The sequence below is a fragment of the Aspergillus pseudotamarii genome, assembly GCF_009193445.1.
Source record: "Aspergillus pseudotamarii strain CBS 117625 unplaced genomic scaffold BDV38scaffold_108, whole genome shotgun sequence".
In the NCBI taxonomy this organism is placed as follows: domain Eukaryota; kingdom Fungi; phylum Ascomycota; class Eurotiomycetes; order Eurotiales; family Aspergillaceae; genus Aspergillus; species Aspergillus pseudotamarii.
Window position 1 is genome coordinate 20957 of NW_022475122.1, and position 26842 is coordinate 47798.

The window sequence follows — 26842 nt, forward strand, 5'->3', positions numbered from 1 at the left end:
GCTTGCGAGTAGGATCTGTATTGCTCTCGCCCTGAACGCCTTGAGAAAGAAAATAACCATCATACCTGCCGAGAGTTTTCCAACTCCCACCAGTTTACCACAAATGTGACATGTTCTGCTGCCTGAATATATATTTTGGTTTTAAGGTCCAAAGTGGCCTGGTACTTAGTTCTTCATACGTTATAAGGCCAAGCTCTTCAACATCGTCCCAACAGCTGATTGCTATCTGGATAATGTTCATAGCGTTTGGAGCTCTTTTACAAGAGGACTAGGCAAACTGATCAGTAGGATACCAGGGGTGAGATTTATTTACTGAGAGAAAGGAGAATTTTCAAGACGACGATCGGGCTCATGCCTTAATTTTTCGTCAACATAATAATTGTTAGTGATCTGCCTTGTAAGCATATGTAAACTAACTACAACTTAACCATATCAGAGTTACCTTACATAAACCAAGCTTCACTGAAAACGCATCTCAGCGCATAGTCATCTGGTTAGCCTCGAGATAGGCTTTCAGATCACCAACGGTTGGAGTTTCCAGGAAAAAAGAACCTTGCAAATCAACGTTTAGCTCAAGAGAAAACTTCTCCACCAACACTAGCGAAAGAAGAGAATCGACCCCAACCGCAGAAAATTCAGTTTCATCCGTCAGGGCGTCCGACCCTACCCCAGTTTCGGACGCGATTAGAGCTATAGCGTCACGGACAAGCTGGCCGCTGGTGTTAGGCCAGGATGCCGAGATTGGAGGCTTGGTTTCGTTCTCAGGCGTAACGAGCGACGTCTTTTCTGAATCATCTTGCTGTGACTGAGTGGACTCTGTAGTCGTGGCTGAACTTGTTTGTTGCGATATTGAAGATACTGAAGAGGAGGGTCCTTGCAGAGCCGTTTGCCCATACTGGCCGTCTGGGGGGTCAAAAAAACGACTCATGAGAATGCGAGGTAATGGACGAAGCATCATCTCGTGCACCTTTCCAATCACACGGTCCCCATACAAGATATATACGTCACCGGAAAAACACCCGGAATCATCGCTGGTAGGATTCATCTTAACGTAAGATCGATACAGCTCTCCGGCCACCGGAGGGTCAGAGAACCGCATGGATTCCCAACCTTCCATGACATAAATTGTGTTGGTGTGGTCCATGGCTGGTCCAGCGTTCAGAATGAGACCCCCGACATGTGTAATGGGGTCGATGTGATGAGGAGGTGCTGTCCACCGGCTATCTTGACTGGGTGACAGAATGACATCCGCAACTGCTTCTAGGCCGTACATGACAACCGATTGGATACCACGGTAATGCTCGGCGTAGTCAACAACGTTCTTAAAGAGTGTGTACACCAAATCCTTTGACACGCGGCTTGCTAGCCCTTGGTCTGCTAGCTGATGCAGCGCTTCAATACGGCTTGTCAGTAGGTGAGAGTAAGCGGCCCATTCGTCTCGCCATGATCGTGGATCTCCGCACGTCACGACACCAGTGGCTAGCTCATCCTCACTTGATTCATCGTCGAGGACTCGATGCAATGACAGCGGCATGGAAGAGCACATGGGATCTGCTTGCATGCGCATTCGCACGTACTGGGACTTAGACCTATCCTTCCGGGGAATTAGGCCCTGGAAGACCCGGACTTTACCGAAGTCCATGGCCGAGAGCTGGATTCCTGGCTTTAGCCTGGAGCACATATACCTCGCCATGGTCAGAGCGATATCGGTGTAAGCGAACTGAAAATATGTGTCAGTCAAAGAGTCGTCTGGTAATTAGTCGGGACCAAGTGTACTACTTACCACCGAGACGAGTGGTCGACCACTCATTTTGTGTCCCGAAGCAACGGCGAAGAAATCAGCGTCAGTCACATCTGACTGGATGACGATGGTTCCACCATCTTTCCCCATTGATTCCTCCATGATCTGTTGCACGAGGGCGGTGCGCAAGGATGGGGGAGCGGGAGCTGGAAAGCTCTTATGTCCTGTTTTAGAACGTTTATCTTTCAGCAATAGCCAATCCCCGTTATGTTGAATCCAATGGTTCTTTAGATTCCATTGGTACGGAGGTAGATTCAGCAGGCGTAGTTCTGACTCAAAGGGCTGATACCAGGTGTTCCAGTCAAGATGAACGCCTGCCCCATGCAAGGCTGACATACTGACAGCCAATGTATGCCAATTGCTTTCGTCAGATCTCAAGCTGGGTACCATCACCTCAAGGTTCGGAATGTTTGCGTGCATAGCACCGGTGTAACTTGGATGCACACCAATCTCGACCCAGACAGTCTTGGAGTCCACTAGCCCCATCTCCTGAGCTTTTGCAATTGCATCAGCGAACCGCACAGTGCCCCTCGTGCTATCACGCAGATATGATGGTGGAAATGCTTTGCTGTCATATACAACGTCACCCAATAGAGGAGATATGAGTGCTGTTTTTAGATTTCGGAAGATGACCGACTGGGCAATCTTACTATATGGTTCCAGGATGGGCTCGATCTGTGAAGAGTGGAACGCAAAGGGCACATTCAACTTGGCGACTCGGTATCCTTGCGATACCAAAGTCTGTTGGATGTCACTAATATTTTCGACAGAAGCGGCGAGGGTCACATCTCTAGGCCCATTGATACATGCAATTTCATATGCGTTGTCCCGCACAGTGTGACGAATTTCACCAACGGTCGCCTTGACGGCCAGCATCGAGTGACTGTTGATGGTACACAATTCCTGCATCAGCCAGGCCCGCTGCCCGACGAGATAGATAGCATCACTGGCTGATAGGGTCCCGACAGCGTAGAGTGCAGCATATTCGCCGAGGCTCGCGCCTATAACAACATTCGGCATCACTCCAAGGCTTCTCCATAAGCGGCATAGGGCGATCTGCACACATACTGTCACCAGTTGTGCCATGAATGGACTAATCTCAAGTACATCTGAGCTTTTACCCGTGATTGCTGGGAGGATGGAGTCAAAGCCGTGGAATGTGCATATTTCGTTTAACCGTTGGATTTCCTTCCGGTAGGGTGGGTATTCCTGGAAGAGTTGGCGCCCAACACCTTGGTAAAAGCTACCTTGGCCCGAGAAGACAAAGGCGACGGTTGGAGCTTTCTGGATCGCACACTGAGCCTCTGCGATGGTCAAATGGCGTTCAAAGGATGTAACTATCTCCTGGATCGAGTTCCCATGCACCACTATGCGATACTTGTGATGCACACGACGCGCAGTGGTGGTGTACGCAAGGCTTGCAAGATCCACTAATGTATGCATTTCAAGAAAGGCCAGCAGTCTTTCCAGATTTCGTATTAGAGACACTGTGCTCTTGGCTGACACAGTAACAACGAATCTCGTTTGGGGACACTCCTTCGGGTTTGGCCTAACCGGGGGCTCTTCCAAGAGAAGACTGGTATTTCCCCCAGCCGCGCTGAAATTGTTGACCATAATATACCTTTTGCGACTGGGTAAACGTGGCCAGGGAATGGTCTCCCTGGGAATATGCACATTGAGTTGTCGAAGGTCGGGAAACCTAGAATTCAAGGTCGTTCTGTGGCACACTTGCGGTGGAATCTCATTGTGTTTGAAAATCAAGAGTGCTTTGATCAGCGCAGTAATGCCGGCTGCCGCCTCTCCGTGACCCACATTAGCCTTGACGGATGAAATGCGCAATGGCTGTGATCGTCGAGGCACAGCTGGACTGAACACCTTTGTAACTGACTCGATTTCGGCGGCGTCGCCCGCCTGGGTGCCGGTGCCATGCATCTCTACCAGGTCTACGTCTTGTGGACGGACGCCAGCCTGCATCAAGATCGAGCGGTAAAGATTGGCTTGCGTAGGAGCATGTGGATGGGTTATTGAAATTGCATTGGAGGAATGGTTAGTGGCGCTGCCTGCGATGAGTCCCAGAATATTATCGTTATCTTGCTGGGCATCGGACAGCCGCTTGAGTATAATAGATCCGATCCCATCGGCACGACAATAGCCATCTGCAGCGTCATCAAAGACCTGGCAATTTCCGGTTTTAGACAAAAAGAAGCCTTTGCTAAGACCCGCAAAACTATCGGACCCTGTGAGGATATTCAATCCTCCGGCGACTACCATATCTGCCTCGTGGCGCGAGAGTACCGAGCAAGCAATTTGAACAGCAGCTAAACTCGCCGAGCATGCAGTGTCAACATTGAAGCTGGGTCCTGAAAATTTAAAAAAGTAACTGATTCTCCCTGGTGCAAAGGCACGGTAGTTCCCAGGAATGAAATACATATCGATATCCTGCCCGGCGTTGCATTCACGATAGTCATCAGAGCACTGACCATAAATCGTACTCACTCTTTCTCGTCTGGTAGATCGAGTACGGTCAGGAACATAACCTGACTGTTCAAGGGCTTCATAGGCCGTAAGGAGTGCAAGGCGATGGGTGGGATCGGTTTGTCCTGCTTCACGAGGAGACATGTCGAAGAAACCGGCGTCGAAGAGCCCTGGTTGATCTACAAAGCAACCGAACGGAGTATGACTGGTATTGGGCCGCTTGCCTGTAACGTCTGTATGGCTATCAACATCGTATCGGTCTGCTGGGACTTTCTGGTGAACATCGCACCCTTCCGTAAGAAGCTCCCAAAACAACTCTAAATCGTCCGCCCCTCCAGGTAGCCTGCAAGACATGCCAACCACTGCGATCCTTTCGTGGGCAACATGTGAATCAATCTGAGCATCATCAAATATCCACTCCCCAAAGTCCACTACGCAGGCCGTGCAACCAGGGCGACTCTTCTGAATTGCAGACACTAAGCCATCCACGGCAGGAGAAGGTCTGAGCATGTCAACTTGCAGCTTGATGTCATTCTCCCATAGTGACGATGAGGTTGTGATGGATTCCACCACAACACCCCAGCGAATGATGCTCGTTAATAGAATATACGTGGCGGATTCAAATAGCTCTATTGCCGTATCTGCTTCCAAGGGGCTACCATCTGCCATGGAAAGAAGGTGGGCCGTATGGGAGATATCACGAGATGAAACCTCCGCACGGCATTGCTTCACAACCCACGAACTGTTGCTGTGGTTGTATAGGTGTGGTGCATGACAGGGCCCCCCATATACAGCTAACGGAGCATGAGCTGCTGATTGCACTTTTCCTGACGCGTTAAAGAATTTGCGCAGCCTAGACGGTGGACCGTTTATGAAGATACTGCCGTCAGGCTCAACTACACTGATGTAGATTGAACTCGGTTGTGGAGTGTCCTGTGTGATAGTTAGCTCTATTCCTACGTATAACCCGTTTTTGCTTACTGTGGATGAATTGTATTCGTCGATTCCTTCTCGTACAGCTACCTCGCCCATACCTTTCACAATGCTTGTCCAACTCTCAAGTGCTCCATTAAGGCCTTGCGGTTCGAGGTCTTGAGATCTCTGATATATCAGAAGACCAGTTCTCATTGCAATGCGCACAACCTCCGCCACGGTGGCTGGCACGTTGCATAAAGAGGGAGATGCTACGATTGCCGTGGCAGCTAAGAAGCCCAGGCCGAGCCCAGTAAACAGTGATGTATGTCGGCGGAAGATGAATTCATCTGGCCGACTCTCATAATTTCTAATCAAAATTAGTACCATTTCATGTTACTTCATCGCAGGAGTTCTGCATTAGGAAGTCGACTCACCCAACAAACAGGCATACCGGTACAAGAACCAAAAAGACACACTCGAATGTTCCTGACAATGGCCCTTGATGCCAATTGAAGCTCTCTGCAAGATCGAGGATAGATTGGAAAGGGGGCAAGAGACTTCGCAATTCGGCCGGAAGCCGAGTGACTTCCTCCCGCACGACATCTGTTACCTCCTCTAGCACTCTGGCCAAGATCACATGTTTTGGGCACTTTGAATGCAAACGTAGTCGTCGGAACAGGTCCGAGAGATCATCTGGAGGAAACTTGTTGCTGAAATGGAAGATTCGCATATTGTTTGGAATAAGGACTTCAGGATGGAGTGACAGCCAAACATGTATAGCACATGGTGCTGCGATTGATCAAGCGTAGGTCTCCTTATGACTCTACCTCGTAATATACTATGTCACGAGATGTGTCTATACAGGCTGTGAACTCAGAGTACCACGAATTAAAGGTCATTGCGCGCCATCCGCTACAATATCTTTGATATTTTACATACGTAAAGCTCCTGGGCTACATCTGGCCACCTTCCCGGTCATGTCCTTATCATGAGAGCTAGACCTGTGTGTGTTCAACAACCGATCAAAAAGACAGAATACCGGGACGTTGTTCAGCGCTCCAGAGTTGGTATTCTCATATCTATGTTCCACTATGGAACCATCCATCATTTTCCTATTCGAGTAAATCAAGCACCAGAGGAGGCTCTACCCGACAGGTGATCAATGAAGGCACAATCGGCACCAGGCCGCGTAAGCTTTATTCCAGATACTGTGCTCATCGAGATGTTGCCCGTCCTATGCTGAATACAATTGAAGTGGCGCATATCACAAGCAAACGATGCCAGTGGAGTACTATCCAGGTATGCTTCAAGTCATACTCTGAGAAAGTACAAAACAGTTGCAAATTAAGCCAGGCGTTTAGAAGCTTGGAGACGTACCATCATAGCGGCAGATGGGCTGGGGCCTATCCGCAAGTTTAGAGTTATTCTTTGACGGAAACCCAGGAAGCAGCACTATATGACGCATCATTTGTCGCAAGAGAAATTCTCAGACTCACTTTTGGCCAGATTCGCAACAGCATAAGGGTCTTACGGAAAAAGTGATCAAAGCGGTGCGTGTGTGCTGCATGACTCGGTATCTCCATTGCATGTCCGACAAGCCAAGGCGCTGATGCAGTGGCCCTTGAAAGTCGAGTCCCGGTGGCCGGGCCTCGTGTAATTATTGAGTTTGAATTGTAAAACGGCCTATGACATCAAAAAGGCAACCGATAATTAGAGGTATGTTTTCTTTATATCTTGTACTTATTGGATGATGTAGGTTCTTGCCACTCCAGAAGACCCTTAAGGGGGTAGGCAGGGGATCCTGGATATGGTTGCAGAAGACCTCCTCCCTGATAGGCTGGTCAGTTTATACACTAATGGTCATGTAACCTGGCCCAGCTATGGACTATGGAAGGAAGTAGATACGTAAAACAATCGCCGAGTGTCAATGAGTGATGACGAATGTTGCCTTCGTAGGTCTGTAAGGATAGTCTAAATTTAGATACGGCCCAACATACTACGACATATATGCAGCTCAGTAGTTTCACATGTGAAGCATTATATGTTGTTGGCTGATTTTTACAATGGTCCAAGCAATTGTATGATAAGTATACTAGTGTCGTGAAGTAGTAGTTCCTAGAGGTCCAAGCATATCTACGTATTTTATTCTCTTTCATACTGCCTACTAATACCCCAAACATAAACTACTTTTCTCTGACGACTTGGTCTATTCGAATTGAAAATAATTGCCGCAATCCTGGAAGTTCCTGAAGAGATGGACCAGTATCTCCAATCGATCACAGCGGCGCTGGAGAGACTTAATGCTGCCGCGAGTGAATGTCAGTCCAGACTTCTTATTGAGCATGGCGGAAGTATAAAAGACCATAGTGCCAATCAGACTGTGCACGACAATCTCGTACTGGAGGCCTACAAGTTCCTCCATATAGCACAGGGCCCAATAGATACTGTTGCCACTTGCTTTGAGAGGGTAAGACTACACTCTTTGTACCCCCCCACATCGTCGTGATAACTAACGCTTACTGTTAGACGGCCCATCTAGCATGTACCCGGTCGTTGTTGGAAATGGGGGCATTTGATGTGCTGCCCACCGGTGATGAGGCCCGGAGTACGAAGGAGCTTGCGGAAGAGCTAAACGTGGACGAAGCTCTGCTAGGTGCACGATGCACCCATATTACACAATATTTGTCAATTAGCTAATTGGAAATTAGCCCGATTAATGAGGAACTCCGCTCTTTTTGAAGAGACTGGACCGTGTCAATACCGACACACTCCGTTTTCAGAAGCCTACCTCAACCCTGCAATTCGGGGTATGTTTCGCTTTGCGTAAGTGCTCATGCATTACTACAGACGCTCATAGTAGGCTGACATAGCACTACTTTAGAATGGATGAGCATATGCTAGCGCATCTTAAGATGCATGAATTCCTGAAGCGCAATTCATGGAGGGAACCAACATCTACTTGTAATAACCCATACACGTATGCTCATGATACCAATGGAAAGAGCATGTGGGCATACCTCTCTGAGAGGCCTGGAAGAATGGCATCTTTCAATGATGGTATGACATTGCAGGCAATGACTGAGTTGTGGATGATTGACCTCTTTCCCTGGGAAAGTCTGTCAGGCTTGCATCCCACTCCCACGACAGTGGTTGCGGTGGATATCGGCGGTAGTACGGGGAAGGGAATCTCTCGCATTCGGTCTCACTGTGGTAATCTTGCTGGCAGGTTCATCCTGCAGGATCAGGAACATGTGATCCAAAATGCGGATCCCCTTGGCGATGGGATTGAGAAGATGGCATATGACTTCTTTGAGGAGCAACCTGTTCAAGGTAAGATACTCGCTTAGAAGTCCGGATATGTAGTGATTCATCCATAACAAACCTCTCCGATTAGGAGCTCTTACTTATCTTATCCGCCGCTGTCTCCACAACTGGCCCCAGGACAGTATTGTCCAGATCCTGAAGAACGTCGCAGCGGCAATGCAGCCAGAGAAGTCCCGGCTTCTTATTGAGGAAATCATTGTTCCCCATGTAAACGCCGGAATCGAGGAAGGATGGATGGATATGGTTATGATGAACCTTGGTGCTAAACAGAGAACATTAATGGAGTGGGGAAAGGTTCTTGATTTAGCTGGGCTTGAAGTCAGAGAAGTTTATCAAATTGCTGGAAACTGCCACGGTCTCCTTGAGGCGCGGCTCAAGTGATCATATTGCTTATCAAATTCCTTAATGGTTGATGGCGTTTCCTTTCTAAGTGACTTTTGGTTCCGCTAGTTCCTTATTCTATAGCTTGATTAATACAATATTTGAACGCTGATTGACTAGTATTTACGTATAATGAAGATGGACCTTTTTTGAAAGAACGGAAGATCGAGGGGCTTTTTCGAACTCCACTCGACAAAGTTGACGACGTGGTGTAGGATGGGTATAGTATGACAATATTGAATCGGTCTTTAGAAGGATGGTTCACCGTGATCACGCCAGAAAACGGTGTACATAGCGACATGAAGTCATAAAGATTATCTGCTAAGGAAGGATGATATGGGACATTTACGGATCATGGTAGGAATGTAGGGTCTACTGTTGGCGTTACTAGATATATTTGGTTTGTTGAATATGTTCACATTCGTATAAGAGTCTGAATTGAATAAGTGCAGTAAACACGGTCTGAATTCTACCGCGCTCTACTAGGACACCTGCCATCAACCAGAAAATCACGACGTAAATACAAAGCCATGGATACGCACAATGCCTAGGACTCCTTATTAAACTTTACAAGCAAGTCAAGGCTTACGGCCTGTAGCAATGATCGCTTCAGCCTCCATGGCAGCCATCCCATCTCTCCCGTAAATCCCCTCAACATAGCGATGAATGGCCATTGGCAACTCGGACTCATACAGGTCTCGCTGATCCTGCGTCCAGAAAATGCTCACAATGGTGGGAATGAGAATGGTGCAGCTCTGGGCAAACTGGTCCACGGGGACTAAATAGTCCTTTTTCACCGTTCGGACTTCGATATCAATGAATCCGGCTTCCTCAAACTTAGTCCGCACAGATGACTCCTCGTCCCAGCCGACATTGTATACTCCGTAAAGCTCTTTCTCTGACGGAGCTGGTAGATGACCGGACAAGCTGGTAATGGCAGCACTAAGTGTGCACACCCAGATCGCTTTGGGCGTACATATCACATCTTAGCATCTATGTGTAAGTAAATAGAGTTAACTATGAATTTAACAACTGACTGCTCTTCCATGTGGAGACTGCTAAGATGCCACCTGGCTGAAGTATTCTGAAGCATTCTAAACTAAGTTATTAGTGGAATTATACCTGTCGCAATCATGAGATCGTCTCCAACGACCCTACCTTTCATGGCAGACCTATCATTAGGAAAGAGATTAAAAGCTAGAAATCCCGTTATTCAATACTCTCAGGATGTCCTTTGACTTGCACAAGTTTCCTAGATCTACTCACCAAAGGCAGTGAACACATGGGTATACCGCGCACTTGGCAGGCGAGTGTCTTGCGCATTCACGATCTTCACTTCGACATTATGCCATTCTTCCTGCACCATTTTCTGTCTAGTATAATGGAGCATATTGTCTGACATATCACCACAGGTCAACTGCCACTTACTTTTCTTGTCGTCACCGATAGTATGGTGAAGGACGCTTGAGACGGCACCCGTTCCACAGGCAAGGTCAAGGATTACCAAAGGATCCTGACTTGACAGAGGCAAGCCTGACTGAGAGATTACCTCTTTGGCAAAGAGCTCCGTAATCTCGCCGCCCAATTCATACAGGGCGGCAAAGCGCCTGTCATGAATATTATGGGGGGCGGGCAGACTTTTAGCCAGAGCTTCCTGCATGATCGAATCATTAATATCTGGCTCGAAGAGTCACAGGACAAAGGAGAAAGGATGACCCAAGGGAACAGTGTTTTGGGTGGGGGATGAATGTCATCTTTCACCGAGAGGAATAGTTTATATGCCAGTCTTTACCAGTCATGAAGATCATTGCTCATGGTACGAGCTTTGGTAAGCCAGTATTACAATTCGCATCATGGTCTGCTGTGCCACCTAACAGTGAACAATCCTTGTGCATTTTGCATATACGGAACCCTAACCGCAACATGGCCCTTTCGGTGGCAAGAGTTCCACCAGCGCTCGCGTCTCATGAAAATACCCGGAACACTGGACTTACGGTATCGAATTAATATATCAAATTAATATGCACATCCTATTCATTTTATCTCCTTGCCAATAGAAAAATCAACGGTAGGCTACATAAATGCATACGATTTGGGGGGAGTAGCATTGTAATTTGTGAAAAAGAGCCAATTGAAGAAAGCAGATCACACTTTTGCCAAACCCATAGCCAAGGTAAGCCAGGACACGGTATTACTATCTTATACCAGACTTCAAACAAAGAGCCATACCGGGTATACGATTTAATACGATAGTGGAGACATAATTTCAAGGTCCGAAGACGCCTTTCTGGCGGGGTCTTACTCGCATCATGATCGAGGGGTTAGGGAGATACACTGGCCCATCCGCGATGCCATACGGTGGCATCTCTTCATGTGCGAGTTCCACATCATATTTGAGAAGTAACAATATAAAGATAGTTCGAGTGATTTGAGTCGCAAGGACCCGTGCCGGACAGGCACTTATTCCGTGAGAGAATGTGAGGAATGTCGGGGAAGTGGTAGATATATGCGGAGTACAGGTTTCACGACTGGCATCGTAGAAGCGGTAACCATCGAACATGGTTGGGTTTTCATAATACTCTGGGTCAAAATGGACATCTCTACCAGGTGACATAATTATCGTGCCTGGGCTTAGAGATAAATTTATAGACTCCAGGTGCACTGGTTTCATGACGCGGCGGAAGCTGGTTACTAGAGAACGGGTTGGATGCTGGTCAGTTGCTATTTGGTAAAACGGGAAGAAGAGAAAACTGATCAAGTGAAAGGTTTGATGTGGACGGAAGAGCTTACAACATGAAATATCGTACAAACGACATGTCTCCTTGACGAAGCTTTCCAACTTTGGGGCGTGCTTCAAGGTATCGAGGGTTAAGCTCCCACCGGTCAGTTTTGAGGCCTCCCTAATCTCCTCTCGGAGAGGAGCCAAGTATTCCTTGTGGTTCATAATCACGTACAGATTGAAGGTTATAAAGAATGCAATGGGCGAAGACAGCTCAAAATGATAAAACATGATCTCCTCGGCCAATAAATGTACCTGCTGAGCATCATCGCCGCGATCGCTACTGCGACTCAAACTGCCTTTTTCGAATGCCATCTCAATGAGGCCATCCAAGAGAGACATTGGACCACCATTCTCTATCCATCCTTTCTTCGAACGTGCAATACCGATGCGATGCTTTATCTCTGGGATCAGCTTCATCTTTGCCTTGGAGAGATTCGACTGCATTGCACGACAGAGGGGTGAGAGGCGCCATACAAATGGACGGAGGATACGGGGGTAGCTAGTTCGTTCGGCACAGCTGGGCATTATCGCAGTATTGTATTTCATGATAGTTTGTATGAGAGATGTGTCCATGGAGAACTCCGGTCCGAGCAGCACAGACATTGCAACCGTTGAGCACAACGAGAGCATACTATGGAATACATTCAATTGCTTCCAATCTACTCCATTAGAATTAATGAGAGGTTATAGGACTTGCATGCGTCACCTACCATGATCTGTAGGTTTACCAGCAATCAATGGCAGAGTTTTATAGGTGGCATCAACGATATGACGATTAAACCGGCCTATAGAGTGTTTTAGTGTTTGACAATGGTATTATACACCTTGCTACCTATACGGACTGATGCGTACTTAGCGTATTAGCGTTGTTGCAGTAATGCACTGCATGCAAAGGTGTCCTATCCGTTACATTTATATGCATATACAGATCGGCGAACTACACCTTTGGTTAGAATACAATGCCCATATTTATATGAAATCAGGCGATCACCTCTGACAATGCATGCAGAAAGCTCAGTTGATCGCTTGGTAAGGAACGCCATTCCTTCGTTGAATTCAGAGGAAGCACGATGCCATGGTCATTGTTCTTCACTCTCGTTGCATATGGTTTACCTCTCTTGCTGTACTGCACATGTGTTAGATGGATGTGGGTTTGGCAGCACCTAGTGTCAGGGTAAGATGAGACATTCACCTACCAGCTTATATGCTTTTGCATACTCTTTTTCAGCTTCAAACCTCCGGCTCCACCATCTCAAACATGCACTCATATTGCTACCCTCGTCTACAAAAGGAATGTCACCTAGAGCCCTTCTCCTGAGCCAGCCATCGAGGAAGTCGGACATGAAGGCAACCAGCCCAAACAGAAGAGCAACTCCAAAGGTAACCAGAGCGGCATAGACGCCAGTCTCTACCAGGTTCCCCGTCTTGAATGTTGATAGAATTGCCATCATCATAGGAGTGCTATATGAAAATCCAACTACTCAATGTTTGCGTTTAAGCATACACGCAGTAGTGCATACAGGTAGGCAGCACTTGTAGGAAGGAAAGCGATATGAAAATGATCGTTTCTCTTGCTGCACAAATGAGTCACTGGCTTCCGTAATGTCCAAATGCGATATTCGTTTGCCTTTTTTTTCAATCCACGGGGATGTTAGCAGCACAGGCTACTAACTGCTATCTTGAAAGAGCGGGGAAAGCTCCTTCTGCGATGTATGGTATGAAATAAGATAGTGAGAATTACGTAGACGACCCAGGTTCTGTTGCAGGCTACATTTCAACTGACCGGCATACGTGCCTCGGAAACTTAACGTCCTCTTCCTGCTGTACGAGCTGTTGCTTCGTGTCTGCATGAATGAGCACATCCCTGCGTATTTAGTCACAATTGGAATCGAGGTAAAATAACGCTGTAACTCCTGTTGACAGCTTGAATTACGACAAGCCCAGCCTCTTAGATGGCACATGAACATGCGGATCAAACGGCCAGGTACCCTTGTATATGATACTAAGAATGAATATTTGCACAGCAGCCGGCTTAAGGTTTCCAGTCTGGAGATTGTGGGCCCATCTTATGTTTATCGGGCTCCCGGATGACTGGCGTTGCACCGTTAGTTTCAATGACAATGAGCAAGCTGACCCAAGGGGCCAGTGCGCCTGGGATAATAACTGAACGAAGTACGCTACTTCAAGACTATGCAACCCGTGTAGGGATTCATGTTATCCGAATATGACCTCCAACCATCAGAAAACAAACAACGGCTAGAAATGCCCACTGCATAACGTGAAAATCCCTACCCTGCAATACGGAAGGCCCATCCAGATCTCTGCTAGGATCAAATTTTTTTATTTATCCAATTCATGATCCCGCGCATCATTGAATCATCCAGAGAAAGACCATGGGTGGGGATGGGTGTCATTCTGTAGCAACTTGTGTCTGACTGCAGACCGTCAGATGTCTTTTGATTGGTCATTCGGCCCTGAAAACCCCATTCTTATCATCTGCTGAAGCAAAGAGCCACTAAAAGATAACTTACGATACTAAATGTCAGTTGTGGGTTACTGGAATAAACTAATTATTAGACAATAAAGCACGCGTGTTGATAACTTGATGTAGTCAAGGAAACGAGGAAGCTACATAAAGATACTAGATAACTAAGAAAGAAATATGGCATAGAAATGGGCTTTCCCACCCTTCACATGAACCATACTGCGTTCCGTACTATTCGTCCATATGTCTCCTGCCTTCTTGAAGTCCTCGCTATGGGTGCTGTGCTGTTGATCTACCATATATGGCTGATAACGTTCCTCTGGCTAATCTCAATCTCAAGCAAGTAAAGCCACCCTTGTAAGGAAGCTAATGTCAAATTGCCAGAGCACGATGAGAGCAGTTGACGGATACACGCTGATGGTCGGATATAGATACCAGATATATCAGCAAACCATTGGTTTTCAAGGAACTTAGACTACCGCGCTCAAGCGAGGTCGGTGCTAAAAGATGGTAGTACACTATCTAAATAATTAGGATTTTCTTTGTGTCGACTAGTATTCCCACAATGTGAAGATGGTGGATTATAGACTCACCGCATCTATACAATAATTATATTCTTGCATCTTCAGGGAACCAGCAGCTATAGGGAGGATTTATACTGATTATGGAAGTCCATAAGATTCGACTCATATAATAAATTTGTGTTCATTTTTGCTATCGTCTTCTTTTTGTTGTTTTATACCTTTTCATCCAGGCCATATGCTACGCAATGCCCTACATCGCTTCTGTTTTGCTTCCCGCTCGAACAGCCAATGACGTGAATATGTTATGACGTCTGCCAGGAGTTTTCCCTACGCTGATGCCCCATCTGCTTGCTCCATAAGAACCATAACACAAAAGACACGAGGAAAAAATGCTCCACTGGCTGAGCCCCCAAATTGTACTGGCTGCGCTCTTGGCATTCACTCGCGATGCACCTTCATCCAGCTCGTCAGCCACGACGGCCCGACCGAAAAGCGCGGAATACTCGTCCCATTTTGATATAACTAGCAGCTGGGCAAACCTCAGTCCCTACAAAGAAGCTGATGGATTTGGTGCCCCAAAGGGCGTTCCGCGTGGTTGCGAACTATCGCAAGTTCATGTTTTGCATAGACATGCAGAGCGCTATCCCGAATCGTCCTGGTTTGATGGAGAGGGGATGGAGACATTTAGCAAGAAGCTGAAGAGGTATAAGAGCGACCACAATGTCTCGGTCGGCACAGGACCTTTGACCTTTCTGAAAAATTGGAAGTATCTGCTCGGTCGCGATATCTTGCTTGCCACGGGTACGGCCACAGAGGCTAGTTCCGGGGCAGATATATGGTCAAAGTATGGACGCATGGTGTATCGAGCGCCACCTGGAATGGCAGTTTGGGATCCAGAGTTGAATGTGTATCCAAATGGAACTCGCAGAGCGAAGCCGACTTTCAGGACGACGGACAAGCAGAGAGTCCTACAGAGTGCGAAGTGGTGGTTAGGTCAGTCCATTTAATCTTCTTTTATCCATTAACCTGAGTTGCTGATCGAGTAGCTGGTTTCTTCGGGCCCTACCATGCCAATTCCTCGTACAATCTCGTGGTAATCCCCGAGGGCAACGGTCTGAACAATACACTCGCGGCCGAGCATTCCTGCCCAGGTGATCTGAAAGAAGGGTACGCAAAATATCAAGGGTCTTCTACTGGACACTTGGCGTGACTTTCTAACGTATATACAGAACCCATGCTTCAGAGAGATTCATCCCTAGAATGGTTAAAGATCCTCTCGGTAGGCTATCGAAGTATTTTCCGGAGGACTTCAATTTGACAACCTCCGATGTGCTCGCAATGATGAACCTTTGCCCATATGAATATGCAACTTTGGGTAGCTCATCATTCTGTGGTCTCTTTACCGAACAAGAATGGCTCGACTTCGCCTATAACCTCGATATACAACTTTATGGCGCCTCTGCGTTTGGTTCCCCTATGGGAAGAGCGCAAGGTATCGGATATCTTCTCGAGCTTGCTGCCAGACTCGAGAGAAAATTAATCGATTCAAGCGATACCAGTATCAACACTACCTATGATAATCACTCCGCTACCTTTCCGGTCAACCAGCCCCTGTACATGGACATGACTCATGACAAAGTCATTATCGGAACCATTACTGCTTTGGGACTCCAGTATTTTAATTATGGACCCAAAGGTATGCCTTCAAAGGTAGCTCATGCCGTCCCTCGGAGCTTTCAGTTAAACAAGATGGCCCCTTTTGGAGCACGCCTAATCTCCGAAGTTTGGACCTGTCCTGAGGAAACGAGCCCCGACAAGTTAGATAATACTCTTTATGTCAACCCAGACCTGTCTGACACCGAAAGCACGACAGACTATATCCGCTTCGTGTTGAATGGTGCGCCACTCCCGATTTCTGGCGTAGTTGGATGTGAAGATGAAAAGAATGGGTTTTGTCAGGTCGCTCATTTCCTAAATGCTGTGCCCAAGCTCAAAGAGAAAGCTATGTATCAACAGGCGTGCTACGGAAACTTCAAGCCGGGCCATCAAGTTGGAGATGGGCGGCCTGAATAGTCAGCATAAGATGTAACAGTTGTATCGTAATGCAGAAGCTATGCTCGTTTACAATATGTAATAGGTAGCTTAAGAATATGATGGTAAAAACTGTATAACTGGAGCTAAACTCAGATTAAAGATCTATCACAACTATCTGCTATCGCACGAGTCACAGAACAATCAAGTCAGTCTTACCTCCCTCCTCATAATCGTCTGTTTCTGCCGCTCATCATCGAAAAACAGCCACCCCGTCCGTTCAAACCCCGTACTTTCATACAAGTGAAGCCCTGCGTTAGTTGCTACCAAAGTAGCTGGGACATTCTCTTCCTCCGACCGATCAATTCCCCATTGAAGCAATTTCCTTCCAACTCCTTGCCCCTGACCCTTTGAGCTAACGGCCAAAAGACTCAGGTACCATGACTCAGTCGGTTGACTATCCTTAGCTGACTTGAGTTCATGTACATAGTGATTCAGCTTTGGCCAGGATATGGATCTTTTTGGTGTGTCCAGACGGAATGTATAAGCGATCTTGAGGTTGAGGTTGAATCGTTTCAGCCCTGGATTAGATATAGCCTCATTAGTCCAAGAAGATAGGCACGGTTATATCAATACACAAGCGCCTCAGAGGTCCAATGGCATACGTTTGGAAAGACTGCCCCCTTGCCAGCTTCTGGCCGCATCGCAAACTCCATGCCGTTCCCATACTGCAAATCCTACTACCCTGCTCAGGCCTCTGCCACCGTCATCATTTGGATCCCGGATGGTGGCGGCAAGGATAAATTTCCCCTTGTCGAAGAACTCCATCTGTAGAATATTCTTCCACAGCACAACAAAGTCATCTGGATGATCGCGACCGCCGGGGTAGAACCAGTTCATACATGGGTCATCTCGGAAGGCATCTGCACCGATGTGATACAGCGGTTCCAAGTCTTCGAGGGTGGTCACTCGATGCAGTGTGAGGATGGACGCCATTGGTAGTACTTTTAGAGTCAATGTCGTAACTCAAAGATGATATCTCTTCTTATGATTTATTAAAATCGAACCAATATTCCCAGAAAAAGAGCGATATCAAACTGAAACGCGATGTATTTATTCTAATACAGGGTTGGAGCCAAGCTCCGACCGCCGAGATCCGCTACAGTGGCGCAGCATGAAAGTCGTCCGAACCCCGAAGGCGAGCACAATCCACATCTGGACGGAAGATTTAATATGGGAATTTTCTCGAACTTGAGCTCTTTCCACAGGTGACATGGTGAGGATAGTACTTGCCATGTCGGCAGTGATGTGGTCGTCTGTCTATTGCAAGGCTCGGGACGCAGTTTCTGTAGTTGTTGGGATGGAAGAACGGGCGGTTCAAGCTCAGGTCTTGGGTAAATAGCTACGTATAACTTAGTCTATGTAAATTAATGACTATTTGCAGTCTTTAGTACGTAGTCTATTCTTCTAACAAGTAACGATGTCGAAGGGCAAGACTAGGCGTGAAGGAGGCGTCGGTGGAAAAGACGAGCTAATACATCGGTCGAAAGATTGACCCCGGAACAAGAAGCAAAAGCAATATTAAAGAGTGTGTAAGGTCATATAAAATGGTTTTTTAGTTCGTTACATGAACCACCCGAGGCCAACCCAGCGAATGATCAATGCTCGAAATTCCGTTCCGATCGTGTCAGGTTCAAACAGATATGGAGTCACATAGAGTATTGTACATGAGGCTGAACATCTATGGACGTGAGCTTGTATAATAATACTTGCTGGGCAGGCATCGAAGCTCTGATATTTAAGCAACGCGATTGGTATTACGATAAACGCAATACAATATTGGAGCTATATATATATTCCAAATTATACTTTTAAGCCCTAACATCGTTTAGGCAAAACCGCATGAGATTGAACACAGTTAATAAGGGCGAGGCCTGATGAGATAAATGGAGCAGCATATGTATTAAAACCTTGGACCAGGGTGTCTCATAATAAATCAAAATATATACTGCACAAGATCTCTTTGCCCAATCCATCTTGCCTGGCATTCGGACAGTTTTAAATATTGCCTACCAAGGCCATGACATAAAACCCTTGGGTACGATTGGTGAAAGGATATTTATGACGCTCAAAATGTTGACGAAATCGGTACCAGCCAGTGGCTTTATTCTTGAGATATCTACTTCCAACAGAATTGTGGGCACCGCAAGTGTCAAGGACTGGGTAGCCACGACCGACAGCATCATCTGGAAGCCAGGCAGCTATTACACCAGGAAGAGCGCCAGGGAGGTTTTGCTTATAGATGCTGTTAGCACCACAGTTAGTCCCTCCCTCCCATAGTCCACTACGTGTGAGGGGAATCAGGAGCTTTTCATGGTTGCTATTAAACCTAGAATACAATACAGGAAAAATGGGGATTGCAGAAAGACTTATCGAAGCGTGTGAGGAAGACCTTAAGCGAAAGTCCACACAAAGTCTGGGTCAGTCTGCTAAAACAGCCCAAATAAGGGTTATGCTCAAGGTTGTGAGGGAAATAAATGGTCAATATTTGTTGAAGAAAGAGTTCCAAATTGTGGGCGAATGCTATTGCCAGCCTTCTACGTGGTGCTTAGAAAAAAGCGTTTACTTTGTGGGCTATGAGGAAGGATATTTATATCACTCAGGTTGAATAATGTAAAGTATTAAGTGTATAGACCCTAAGGCAACGTTTGCGCATATAGTCGGAAAAGCTTTCGAAACTGTGTGATCAGTCTTCGGGATATCGGATATCAAAGCGTTGTTTAATACCCGTTATGTTACTCGCAGGCATGTTCCTCACAAGCCCTATTAACGAACTTAGAACACGAAGATCCCGATGTGAGGTACAGGTCATTTAGACTGCAGGTTATAATAGTTCATGTGAAATTTCTTATCCTTCCTTTATACTTCATCGTTCCGCTTTAGAGACCGAACCAGAGTTAGGTATTAGCTCTCCCTCGAAGGCCGTAGAAAAATAAGCTTAAGCAATGTTCAGACCATTACTTTCGTTACGGTTGTTATTTGTACCTTAGAACAATCAACTATGGCTATTGGGCCTTTGGAGCGACATGGGCGGAAGTCACTGAGAGCATGCGCTATGCTGATGTGCAATTTAGTGGCGCGTAAACCATTCCTTTTTAGGTGAGAAAGAGGAACTGACTCTGTTGCCGGGCACTAGAGATACCAGGATCCATTGATCAGACATCCGTGGTCGATATGAATGGCGCGGTTGACCTGCAACGTATGTTAACCCTATGTTCTGTGGGCAACGAAAGTAGCCGAGCCCTAAAGGAGAACAGGGCTCTCCTGAAAGATATCATAAAGAGCTTCCGCGCCGCACCAATGGGTCTCTTTGACTTAAAAAGGGATATTATTGTGCAGGCGCTAAACTGGCAAGATGATATTCAATCCATTGAGGAAGCAGTTTACTTGTCATCATGACAAAGTCCAACCCTAAGCAACTAACTGAGCATGTCCTCCAAGCACTATCATCTCCTATTGTTCCGTTATCGGGGACCCACTTGCACGTCTCCTCAATAATCCGTATCAAACCTCGTGGAGTGCGGGGTCGTTAGTACGATTAAGTTGGAGAAGATCGATATCTTTAAAATGATATGGCGTGCTTGAGTTATCACCCCGCATGCATCCGGTTCTAACCGCCCCTACGGCTGCTCTGTGCGTCACCATATCATTTTGAAGACATCGATCTTCTCCAACCAGACGCCGCCTATATCAATTAACGCCGCTGGCCGTCGTATCCCATTCTTCAGATAGGGAGCTCAAAGGGGTACATTTGACTAGGAAGTCCAATCCAAGGAAATCCCAGGTTACCTCCTGCCATCTGCATTGAAATGACCATCACTGTCGCTGCAATCGCTACAGGCAGTGTAGCCTTTCTCGTGTATTACATCTGTTGGACACTGTTCTCGAGTCCTCTAGCGCGAATCCCAGGGCCCAAGTCTTTTGCCCTAACCAAATGGAGACTTGCCTACGAGGATTATAAGGGCACCCGCACCCGCAAGGTCCACGCGCTTCATGAGACATACGGTCCAGTAGTTCGCGTCGGTCCAAATGAAGTGGCTTTCAACAGCCTCTCTGCATTGCGCGCAATATATGGCGCAGGGAGCGGCTTCGAAAGGACCAACTTCTACCAGATGTTCGCGATATATGGACGGAAGAACATGTTCTCGTTCAATACCGTGAAGCAGCATGCCGAGCGGAAGAAGCTTTTTGCTCACGCCTATGCCAAATCTGCAATGCTGAAAGGGTCAAACGCGCATATGATTGAAACAAAGGTCGGAAAGTATATGGAACTTCTCGAAAGAGAGGGTCGATCTCATAACATTTTTACTACCTTGCATTACTTTTCGTTGGATAATATCACGGAATTTCTCTACGGTGATTTTGGAAAGACAGCATGTCTAGATGGTATAGAGGAAGACCGTGCTCTTCTTCATGACATCCTCGCCACCGGTAGTCGCACCCTGTCATGGTTTACTATTCATCATCCCAAGCTTACAGCGTGGCTATATTCGCGGACTGGGCTTATCGGTTGCGTTGCTCGCCAATTCTACCCCATGCAGAAACCAACTCCATACACCAGTATCAAGCTCCACGCAACCAAGGCTTTCCAGGCATTTGCTGATGCCTCTGTTGCCAAAAAGGATGCACAGGCATCTCTTATTTCAAGGCTATGGAAACACCATCGCACTATGAAAGATGGCGGCTTGGACGACCTTGACATTGCGTCTGAATGTGCAGACCAGCTCGATGGCGGCATTGATACCACAAGCGATACTTTGATGTTCACAATCTGGTCACTTTCTCGCCCTGAGTATCGGAGGTTCCAACAGAAGCTTATCAACGAAGTTCGGAGTCTATCTGAGACCGATTTAAACCCTGATGGGATTCCCCGAGTGGAAGTAGCCGACAAACTGTCCTACACAGAGGCAGTTATCAAAGAAACCCTCAGACTGTACGCACCGCTGCCAGCATCTGAACCAAGATCATCACCGGAAGCAATCAACATTGACGGCTATCTCATCCCCGCCCGTACCATCGTTTCAATCTCACCATACACGCTGCACCGAAACGCAGATGTCTTCCAAGATCCACTGAAGTTCAATCCAGACCGCTGGCTCGACCCTTCTCAGGATCTCACGCAAATGAACAGATTTTTCTGGGCCTTCTCCAGTGGTGGTAGGATGTGCATTGGGATGCAGTGAGAACCCCTTCAATGAAACAATACCATAGGCAAATTACTTACCTTTGCAGTCTTGCCATGGCGGAGATGACCACATTTGTGGCGGCACTTTATCGCAAATATACAACTGAGCCCAGAGGAGGGTTTGACACAATCTCCCCTGGCATTACAAGCCGTTTTGAGGTCTTCTATGATGAAGGCTGCCGTGACATGCGAGTATGTACCCCCTAAGCATATACTTGATTAGCTTGCTCACTATCCTTGTAGGAACACGAGTGTCAAATTGAATTTAAGCCTCAATTATAGAAGTAAGAGCCAGGATTATAGCAATCGGGTTCTTCCTTCTTCGTCAGTCAGTCTAATTACTGAACCATGGGTAGAGTAGTGCTACTCCAACTTGACTGACCACATATCAGTATGACCATATTATTGTCGAAGGCATATTCTTGATGTTATGCATAGCCTGGCTTTACTCGGTGTCCTACTTGGCATTCGTATGTAGATAGCTCTACTAATGATAAACCAAGATATCTGACCATGCCTTCAATCGGAAACATTAAAACTCACTATCTTTATATTTCCCAAAATCCAAAACGTGAAGGAAAGCCATCGTTAGGGCACCCTATCGTATGTAGGACCATGAATGTTTCGTCTACCAAGGAGCCGACACTATACCTATTATGGAATAAATTAGCCCTGGGTTGGGAACTAGGTAAGAACTTAGCTTTGGACATTAGGATATTTTTACCTAATATAGGTAAAGCTCACGTATTTCAGTTATATTAGATTATTCTATACCTCTCTTTTAACTTTGTATTCAAACGTATGGTAGTCCTCGACTGCGAAGTGTGCTGTATATATATGTGAAGTCCTATGCTATTACTTTAGGATGTATTACTAGCTATATTAGCTCAATTGTCAAATGATATTGAATTTCACCTAGAGCTCATATGAATTTAGACCGTAGAATATATTTCCACCATCGCGTTGCCTACAACTGTCATGGAGGCAGGGATTTATAAATAGAGAGACTTTTAAGGACAAAGCTGACCGTCGATATGTAATTATGCACAACATAATCCTCTCCTTATTTTGAAGTAGTACATATGGCCATAGGGCGTGGAGAACAGAGCATGCCGTACGATAAAGCCGTACTAAACGCACATGTTTGAACACAGAAAGAGAGTGAGGTTAACGAAAAGAGAAAGGCCTGTTAGAGAAAACTGGAAAGATAAACTCAAAATCAGAGGAAAGTCTGCAATATTCAAGAAAAAGTAGCCCAAAATCCGCCAGTCGTTTGGTAATCTGTTCCCCATTGACGATTGATGGTTTAAGAATACATCAAGCAAAATCAAAAAGACGGCCGAGATGGCTTCAAACTGATCTTCCACATTGGAGAACATGGCAAGCATTACACTCTGATTTGCTGCTGTAGCCTACACCTTACAGCAACTTAATAAGGACTTCAACTTCTTGGCATACAGCCTTATCAGTGTTTTCACCAAGGGTGCCCATTCCGAAGAGCAACCTTCATAATCTCCGAGAAACAACCGTCGCTGCGTGTTGGTGATGTTTAGAAAATAAGTGCTAGAAATGGACGGTGAGCCTTGGGATCTCGCCAAGGACGAGGTTGATTCATCATGGCTAGAGCTTTGATGGTGGTTTGAAAGAACTTCGAATAGCCCTTTTTCTTCGCATACCCTTATCAAATCCTTAAATTCCATAGCCAGTTTCTCCACTATCAAGCCGAGGGACATCATCCTTTCAGAGGATAGTTGACAGCAGTTGCAAGGAATCATGGCTGTACATTTTTCCACGGCCCCTCGCTGAAATGATAAAGCCAACTCCACAGAAGATGGTGTCAGGTTTTCCAGGGTATCATCCTTTAGCTCAACCTTCTCGAGAATATACGTGAGCTCTTTTTAGCAGTGACAGGCATGATCTGTGTCGGGAATGTTCTGCATACTGTTACTCGCAGCAAGTGTAATTATCTGATTCCGGTCTGGTATGAAAGAACACCCAGGATTGGTATGTTGATCTGAGTTAAGTACTTGGTCCTTCGAAGTCTGATTTGCGACAGCTTGATTATTATTACCAGTGTAAATCTTGGAAACACAAGGACTTATCCCTGCATGTCTCGTACTCTACGAACGTGTGTCCCACTTACTGAAACACGTTTATCCCTTGTTGGTATGATGGCTTCTAGATTAAAAGGTCGCAGGAGAAAGCTTAGTTAATGGTGTGAAATACACGCCATGCTACTTGAGTGCTGGATACCGATACCCCTGACTATCCTAATTCCATCTACGGCGGTTACGACTCTAGAAAGTAATGGGATAGAATTGCACGTCCAAGGTATCATTATTTACTAAAGTACCAGAGCAGAGACTTGCTTTAGACATTGTAGCCGTTCACAGCAGAAGACCTACCCCCCAACAGCCATGTTTTTCTTACTCCTTTGTTATCGCTATGACAATAAAACAATCATAGATACAAACATAGCGACAGATGATCTTGCTAAAACCAGATACATATTTTGCTAGTGCGATGATCTCGGCCATATCTATCAGGATCATACGCAAAAACTTACACTGTGCTACTGGACGGTCATCTAGTATACTGGTGCTACTGCTAGGGTCCTTGTCAAGTACCCGAGTACCACTATTCCTCTCTCTTCTCTCACTTATATTGATCTTTTTCATTCATCCTGCCTTGGGCACCACTCTCCAATCCTCGGCTTATTACTTTACAGAACTTGCTTTGTCCTGACACTAGTCTGTCTTCCTTGTTAACTAATAAACATATATCCACGTTTTATTTTGAGACAAACTTGCGTTAATAGTCCATTATGTATTCGGGTAAACGCATGTTCGTCTCGATGACAAGATTGCACATCATCGTGACTTAAATTCGGCAATTAATTTAACTTGATAATATTGTAATGACTGAAAGACGTTTAGGAAGGTTTCTCGCTGGGTATCATGATTCAAAGGTTTTCCGTATTCGCTCTTAAAGTTGAACAGGCGGTATCATACTACATTCAAATGTTCAAATTGAGAGATATCTCGAGCCCATGCAAAGTCTGGGCCCTTCCTTTACAGTATTCCTCGCAGCGCGGGATCGAAGTTGATGACCCCACCCATTCCAATCATAATGTGAGTCTCCCTGAATACCTTTCCACAGAAAAAGCAGGGAATATATACAAACAAAAGAAAAAGGCTTATCATGATCATGCGTACTCCTTTTGCTCTGTATCCAGCTTCTTCTTGTCGACCTCATCTACATCCAACGCAGACACATCCCCCATCGGAAGATCCTTCGCCATGGATACAACATCCCACATCGAGGGAGCATCACGAAATACCTGGTTCAAGGCCTCGAGATTGCGGCCCATCGTTTCAGGGTAGAAGAAATACACGGAGACGGGGATGCAAGCCGAAATAGCCGCGTAGACGATATAATACCGATATCCAATAGTGTCAAGCGCAACGGGGGTGATCATTACCACAATAAAGTTCCATAGCCACTTGTTCGCCGTGGATATGGAAGACATGGCGACTCGTAATTGGATAGGGGCAACCTCTGTGCAATAGAGGAAATTTGCGCCCGAAAACCCGATTGGGTAGAATAGGTTGAACAACCAGATGAAAACTACAGAAAGAACTGACGCGGTCTTGTTGCTAGTGTCGAAGCTGGTTGTAATTGCCAATACGGTCATGCAGATGCACATTCCTGTGCCGCTGAATATAAAGACCTTCCGACGGCCTAGCCGATCGATGGCGAAAAAGGGGATGAAATTGCATAGACATTTCCATGTCAATGCGCTGGCAGCTAGGATCCGAGACAGGTCGCTGCCGAGTTTCAGGTTCTGTTCGAAGATGGTAGAGATATAGGTTGAGATCAGGTTGCCGCCGCACATTTGCTGAAAGAACTGGATCACCATGCACAAAGTGAAGCGGTAGAAGAGACGGTCTTCATCGTTTCGGGAGAATACTTCGCGTAATGTAATACGGTTGGATCGCTCCGTAAGCTCTAAGGCGGATTCGATACTCGCAATTTCGGTCTGGATGACTTCATCTTCCACCGAGAGTCCCCTGTAGGCTGCTAAACTGCGCGCGGCGTCGCCTGAGCGGCCTACTAAGACCAGCCAGCGGGGGGACTCCGGGAGAAAGAACACAGAGGCGAGAATGATCAGAGGGAAGAAGAAGGAAATAGCAAGAGGGACGCGGAACTGCGTTTGACCTGTTGTCTTGCTAAGTCCGAAATCAATCCAATTGCACAGAACAAAGCCCAGGACCATACAGATGCCATCAACAACCACATGCTGCCCACGGTTCTTTGCCGAGCTACACTCCGCCTGGAAGACTGGGACAGTGGCGCTAAGTTGTCCTACCCCAATGCCCAGTACAACCCGCCCAACGGTAAACTGGGCGATGTCGTAGGCCGACGTTTCCAACAGCTCGCCTATCACGACGAGAGCAGCAGCGAGGAAAAGAGTCTTGCGCCGGCCAAGACGGTCCCCGAGATACGTGCATGAGAGAGCCCCCAGGAGCGCTCCCAGTTGGAGGGAGGCGATGACTGCGCCTTTCCTCGTCGACTTTTCTTCCTTGACGGCACCGTGTGTGTTGATTGTGTCGATTTCAGGGAACGTGTGGACCCAGTAGGCATGTCAGCTTATCATTCAGATGTGGACAGAATATAGAACATCCATACCATGTTTGGAGTGTGGCGAGCGGCCCAACTCCCGCTTGATTGTAGCCGTAAGTGATAAATGCTGGCGCGACGATGAGAAGCACCTGTGCTAGGCGTAACGCTTGTCCTTGAAACATTGTGTATCTCCTGCAGTTCCCCGGACTTTGACACGACATAGAACATGTCCAGGATAGACATTTATATCCGGTCC

At 46.5% G+C, this 26842-nt stretch overlaps 8 protein-coding genes across 8 annotated transcripts; 3 read left to right on the forward strand and 5 right to left on the reverse strand.

The window, feature by feature from the left end:
- Nucleotide 1: 1 nt before the first annotated feature.
- On the reverse strand, nucleotides 2–5921 carry encA (non-reducing polyketide synthase encA; the record flags this gene model as incomplete). The annotated part of the gene is made up of 4 exons (XM_032061400.1): nucleotides 2–1720; nucleotides 1784–5209; nucleotides 5258–5558; nucleotides 5626–5921. The coding sequence occupies 4 exons, from the start codon at nucleotides 5919–5921 to the stop codon at nucleotides 476–478; spliced, it is 5268 nt and encodes a 1755-aa protein (XP_031907547.1). The 3' UTR covers nucleotides 2–475.
- Nucleotides 5922–7386: 1465 nt separating this feature from the next.
- Nucleotides 7387–8896, forward strand: BDV38DRAFT_290086 (S-adenosyl-L-methionine-dependent methyltransferase; the record flags this gene model as incomplete). The annotated part of the gene is made up of 5 exons (XM_032061401.1): nucleotides 7387–7658; nucleotides 7718–7844; nucleotides 7900–8014; nucleotides 8073–8521; nucleotides 8586–8896. The coding sequence occupies exons 1-5, from the start codon at nucleotides 7446–7448 to the stop codon at nucleotides 8894–8896; spliced, it is 1215 nt and encodes a 404-aa protein (XP_031907548.1). The 5' UTR covers nucleotides 7387–7445.
- A 578-nt stretch (nucleotides 8897–9474) lies between these two features.
- tpcH (methyltransferase tpcH) lies at nucleotides 9475–10556 on the reverse strand (the record flags this gene model as incomplete). Its single annotated transcript, XM_032058109.1, has 3 exons — nucleotides 9475–9860; nucleotides 9934–9990; nucleotides 10163–10556. 3 exons carry the CDS (start codon nucleotides 10554–10556, stop codon nucleotides 9475–9477), a joined length of 837 nt encoding a protein of 278 aa, XP_031907549.1.
- Nucleotides 10557–11162: 606 nt separating this feature from the next.
- BDV38DRAFT_288639 (cytochrome P450) lies at nucleotides 11163–13126 on the reverse strand (the record flags this gene model as incomplete). The annotated part of the gene is made up of 5 exons (XM_032061073.1): nucleotides 11163–12337; nucleotides 12389–12463; nucleotides 12531–12615; nucleotides 12670–12804; nucleotides 12875–13126. 5 exons carry the CDS (start codon nucleotides 13124–13126, stop codon nucleotides 11163–11165), a joined length of 1722 nt encoding a protein of 573 aa, XP_031907550.1.
- A 1950-nt stretch (nucleotides 13127–15076) lies between these two features.
- On the forward strand, nucleotides 15077–16841 carry BDV38DRAFT_290088 (histidine phosphatase family protein; the record flags this gene model as incomplete). Its single annotated transcript, XM_032061402.1, has 4 exons — nucleotides 15077–15680; nucleotides 15734–15854; nucleotides 15917–16584; nucleotides 16825–16841. The coding sequence occupies 4 exons, from the start codon at nucleotides 15077–15079 to the stop codon at nucleotides 16839–16841; spliced, it is 1410 nt and encodes a 469-aa protein (XP_031907551.1).
- Nucleotides 16839–17775, reverse strand: BDV38DRAFT_264230 (GNAT family N-acetyltransferase; the record flags this gene model as incomplete). The annotated part of the gene is made up of 2 exons (XM_032056265.1): nucleotides 17384–17775; nucleotides 16839–17299 (listed from the first exon to the last, which is right to left on the reverse strand). Coding segments are annotated over exons 1-2 (703 nt in total), but the record flags the coding sequence as incomplete, so codon positions are not given.
- Nucleotides 17776–20587: 2812 nt separating this feature from the next.
- BDV38DRAFT_290089 (cytochrome P450) lies at nucleotides 20588–22170 on the forward strand (the record flags this gene model as incomplete). Its single annotated transcript, XM_032061403.1, has 2 exons — nucleotides 20588–21957; nucleotides 22011–22170. 2 exons carry the CDS (start codon nucleotides 20588–20590, stop codon nucleotides 22168–22170), a joined length of 1530 nt encoding a protein of 509 aa, XP_031907553.1.
- Nucleotides 22171–24914: 2744 nt separating this feature from the next.
- On the reverse strand, nucleotides 24915–26768 carry BDV38DRAFT_290090 (general substrate transporter; the record flags this gene model as incomplete). Its single annotated transcript, XM_032061404.1, has 2 exons — nucleotides 24915–26528; nucleotides 26653–26768. The coding sequence occupies 2 exons, from the start codon at nucleotides 26766–26768 to the stop codon at nucleotides 25169–25171; spliced, it is 1476 nt and encodes a 491-aa protein (XP_031907554.1). The 3' UTR covers nucleotides 24915–25168.
- Nucleotides 26769–26842: the final 74 nt, after the last annotated feature.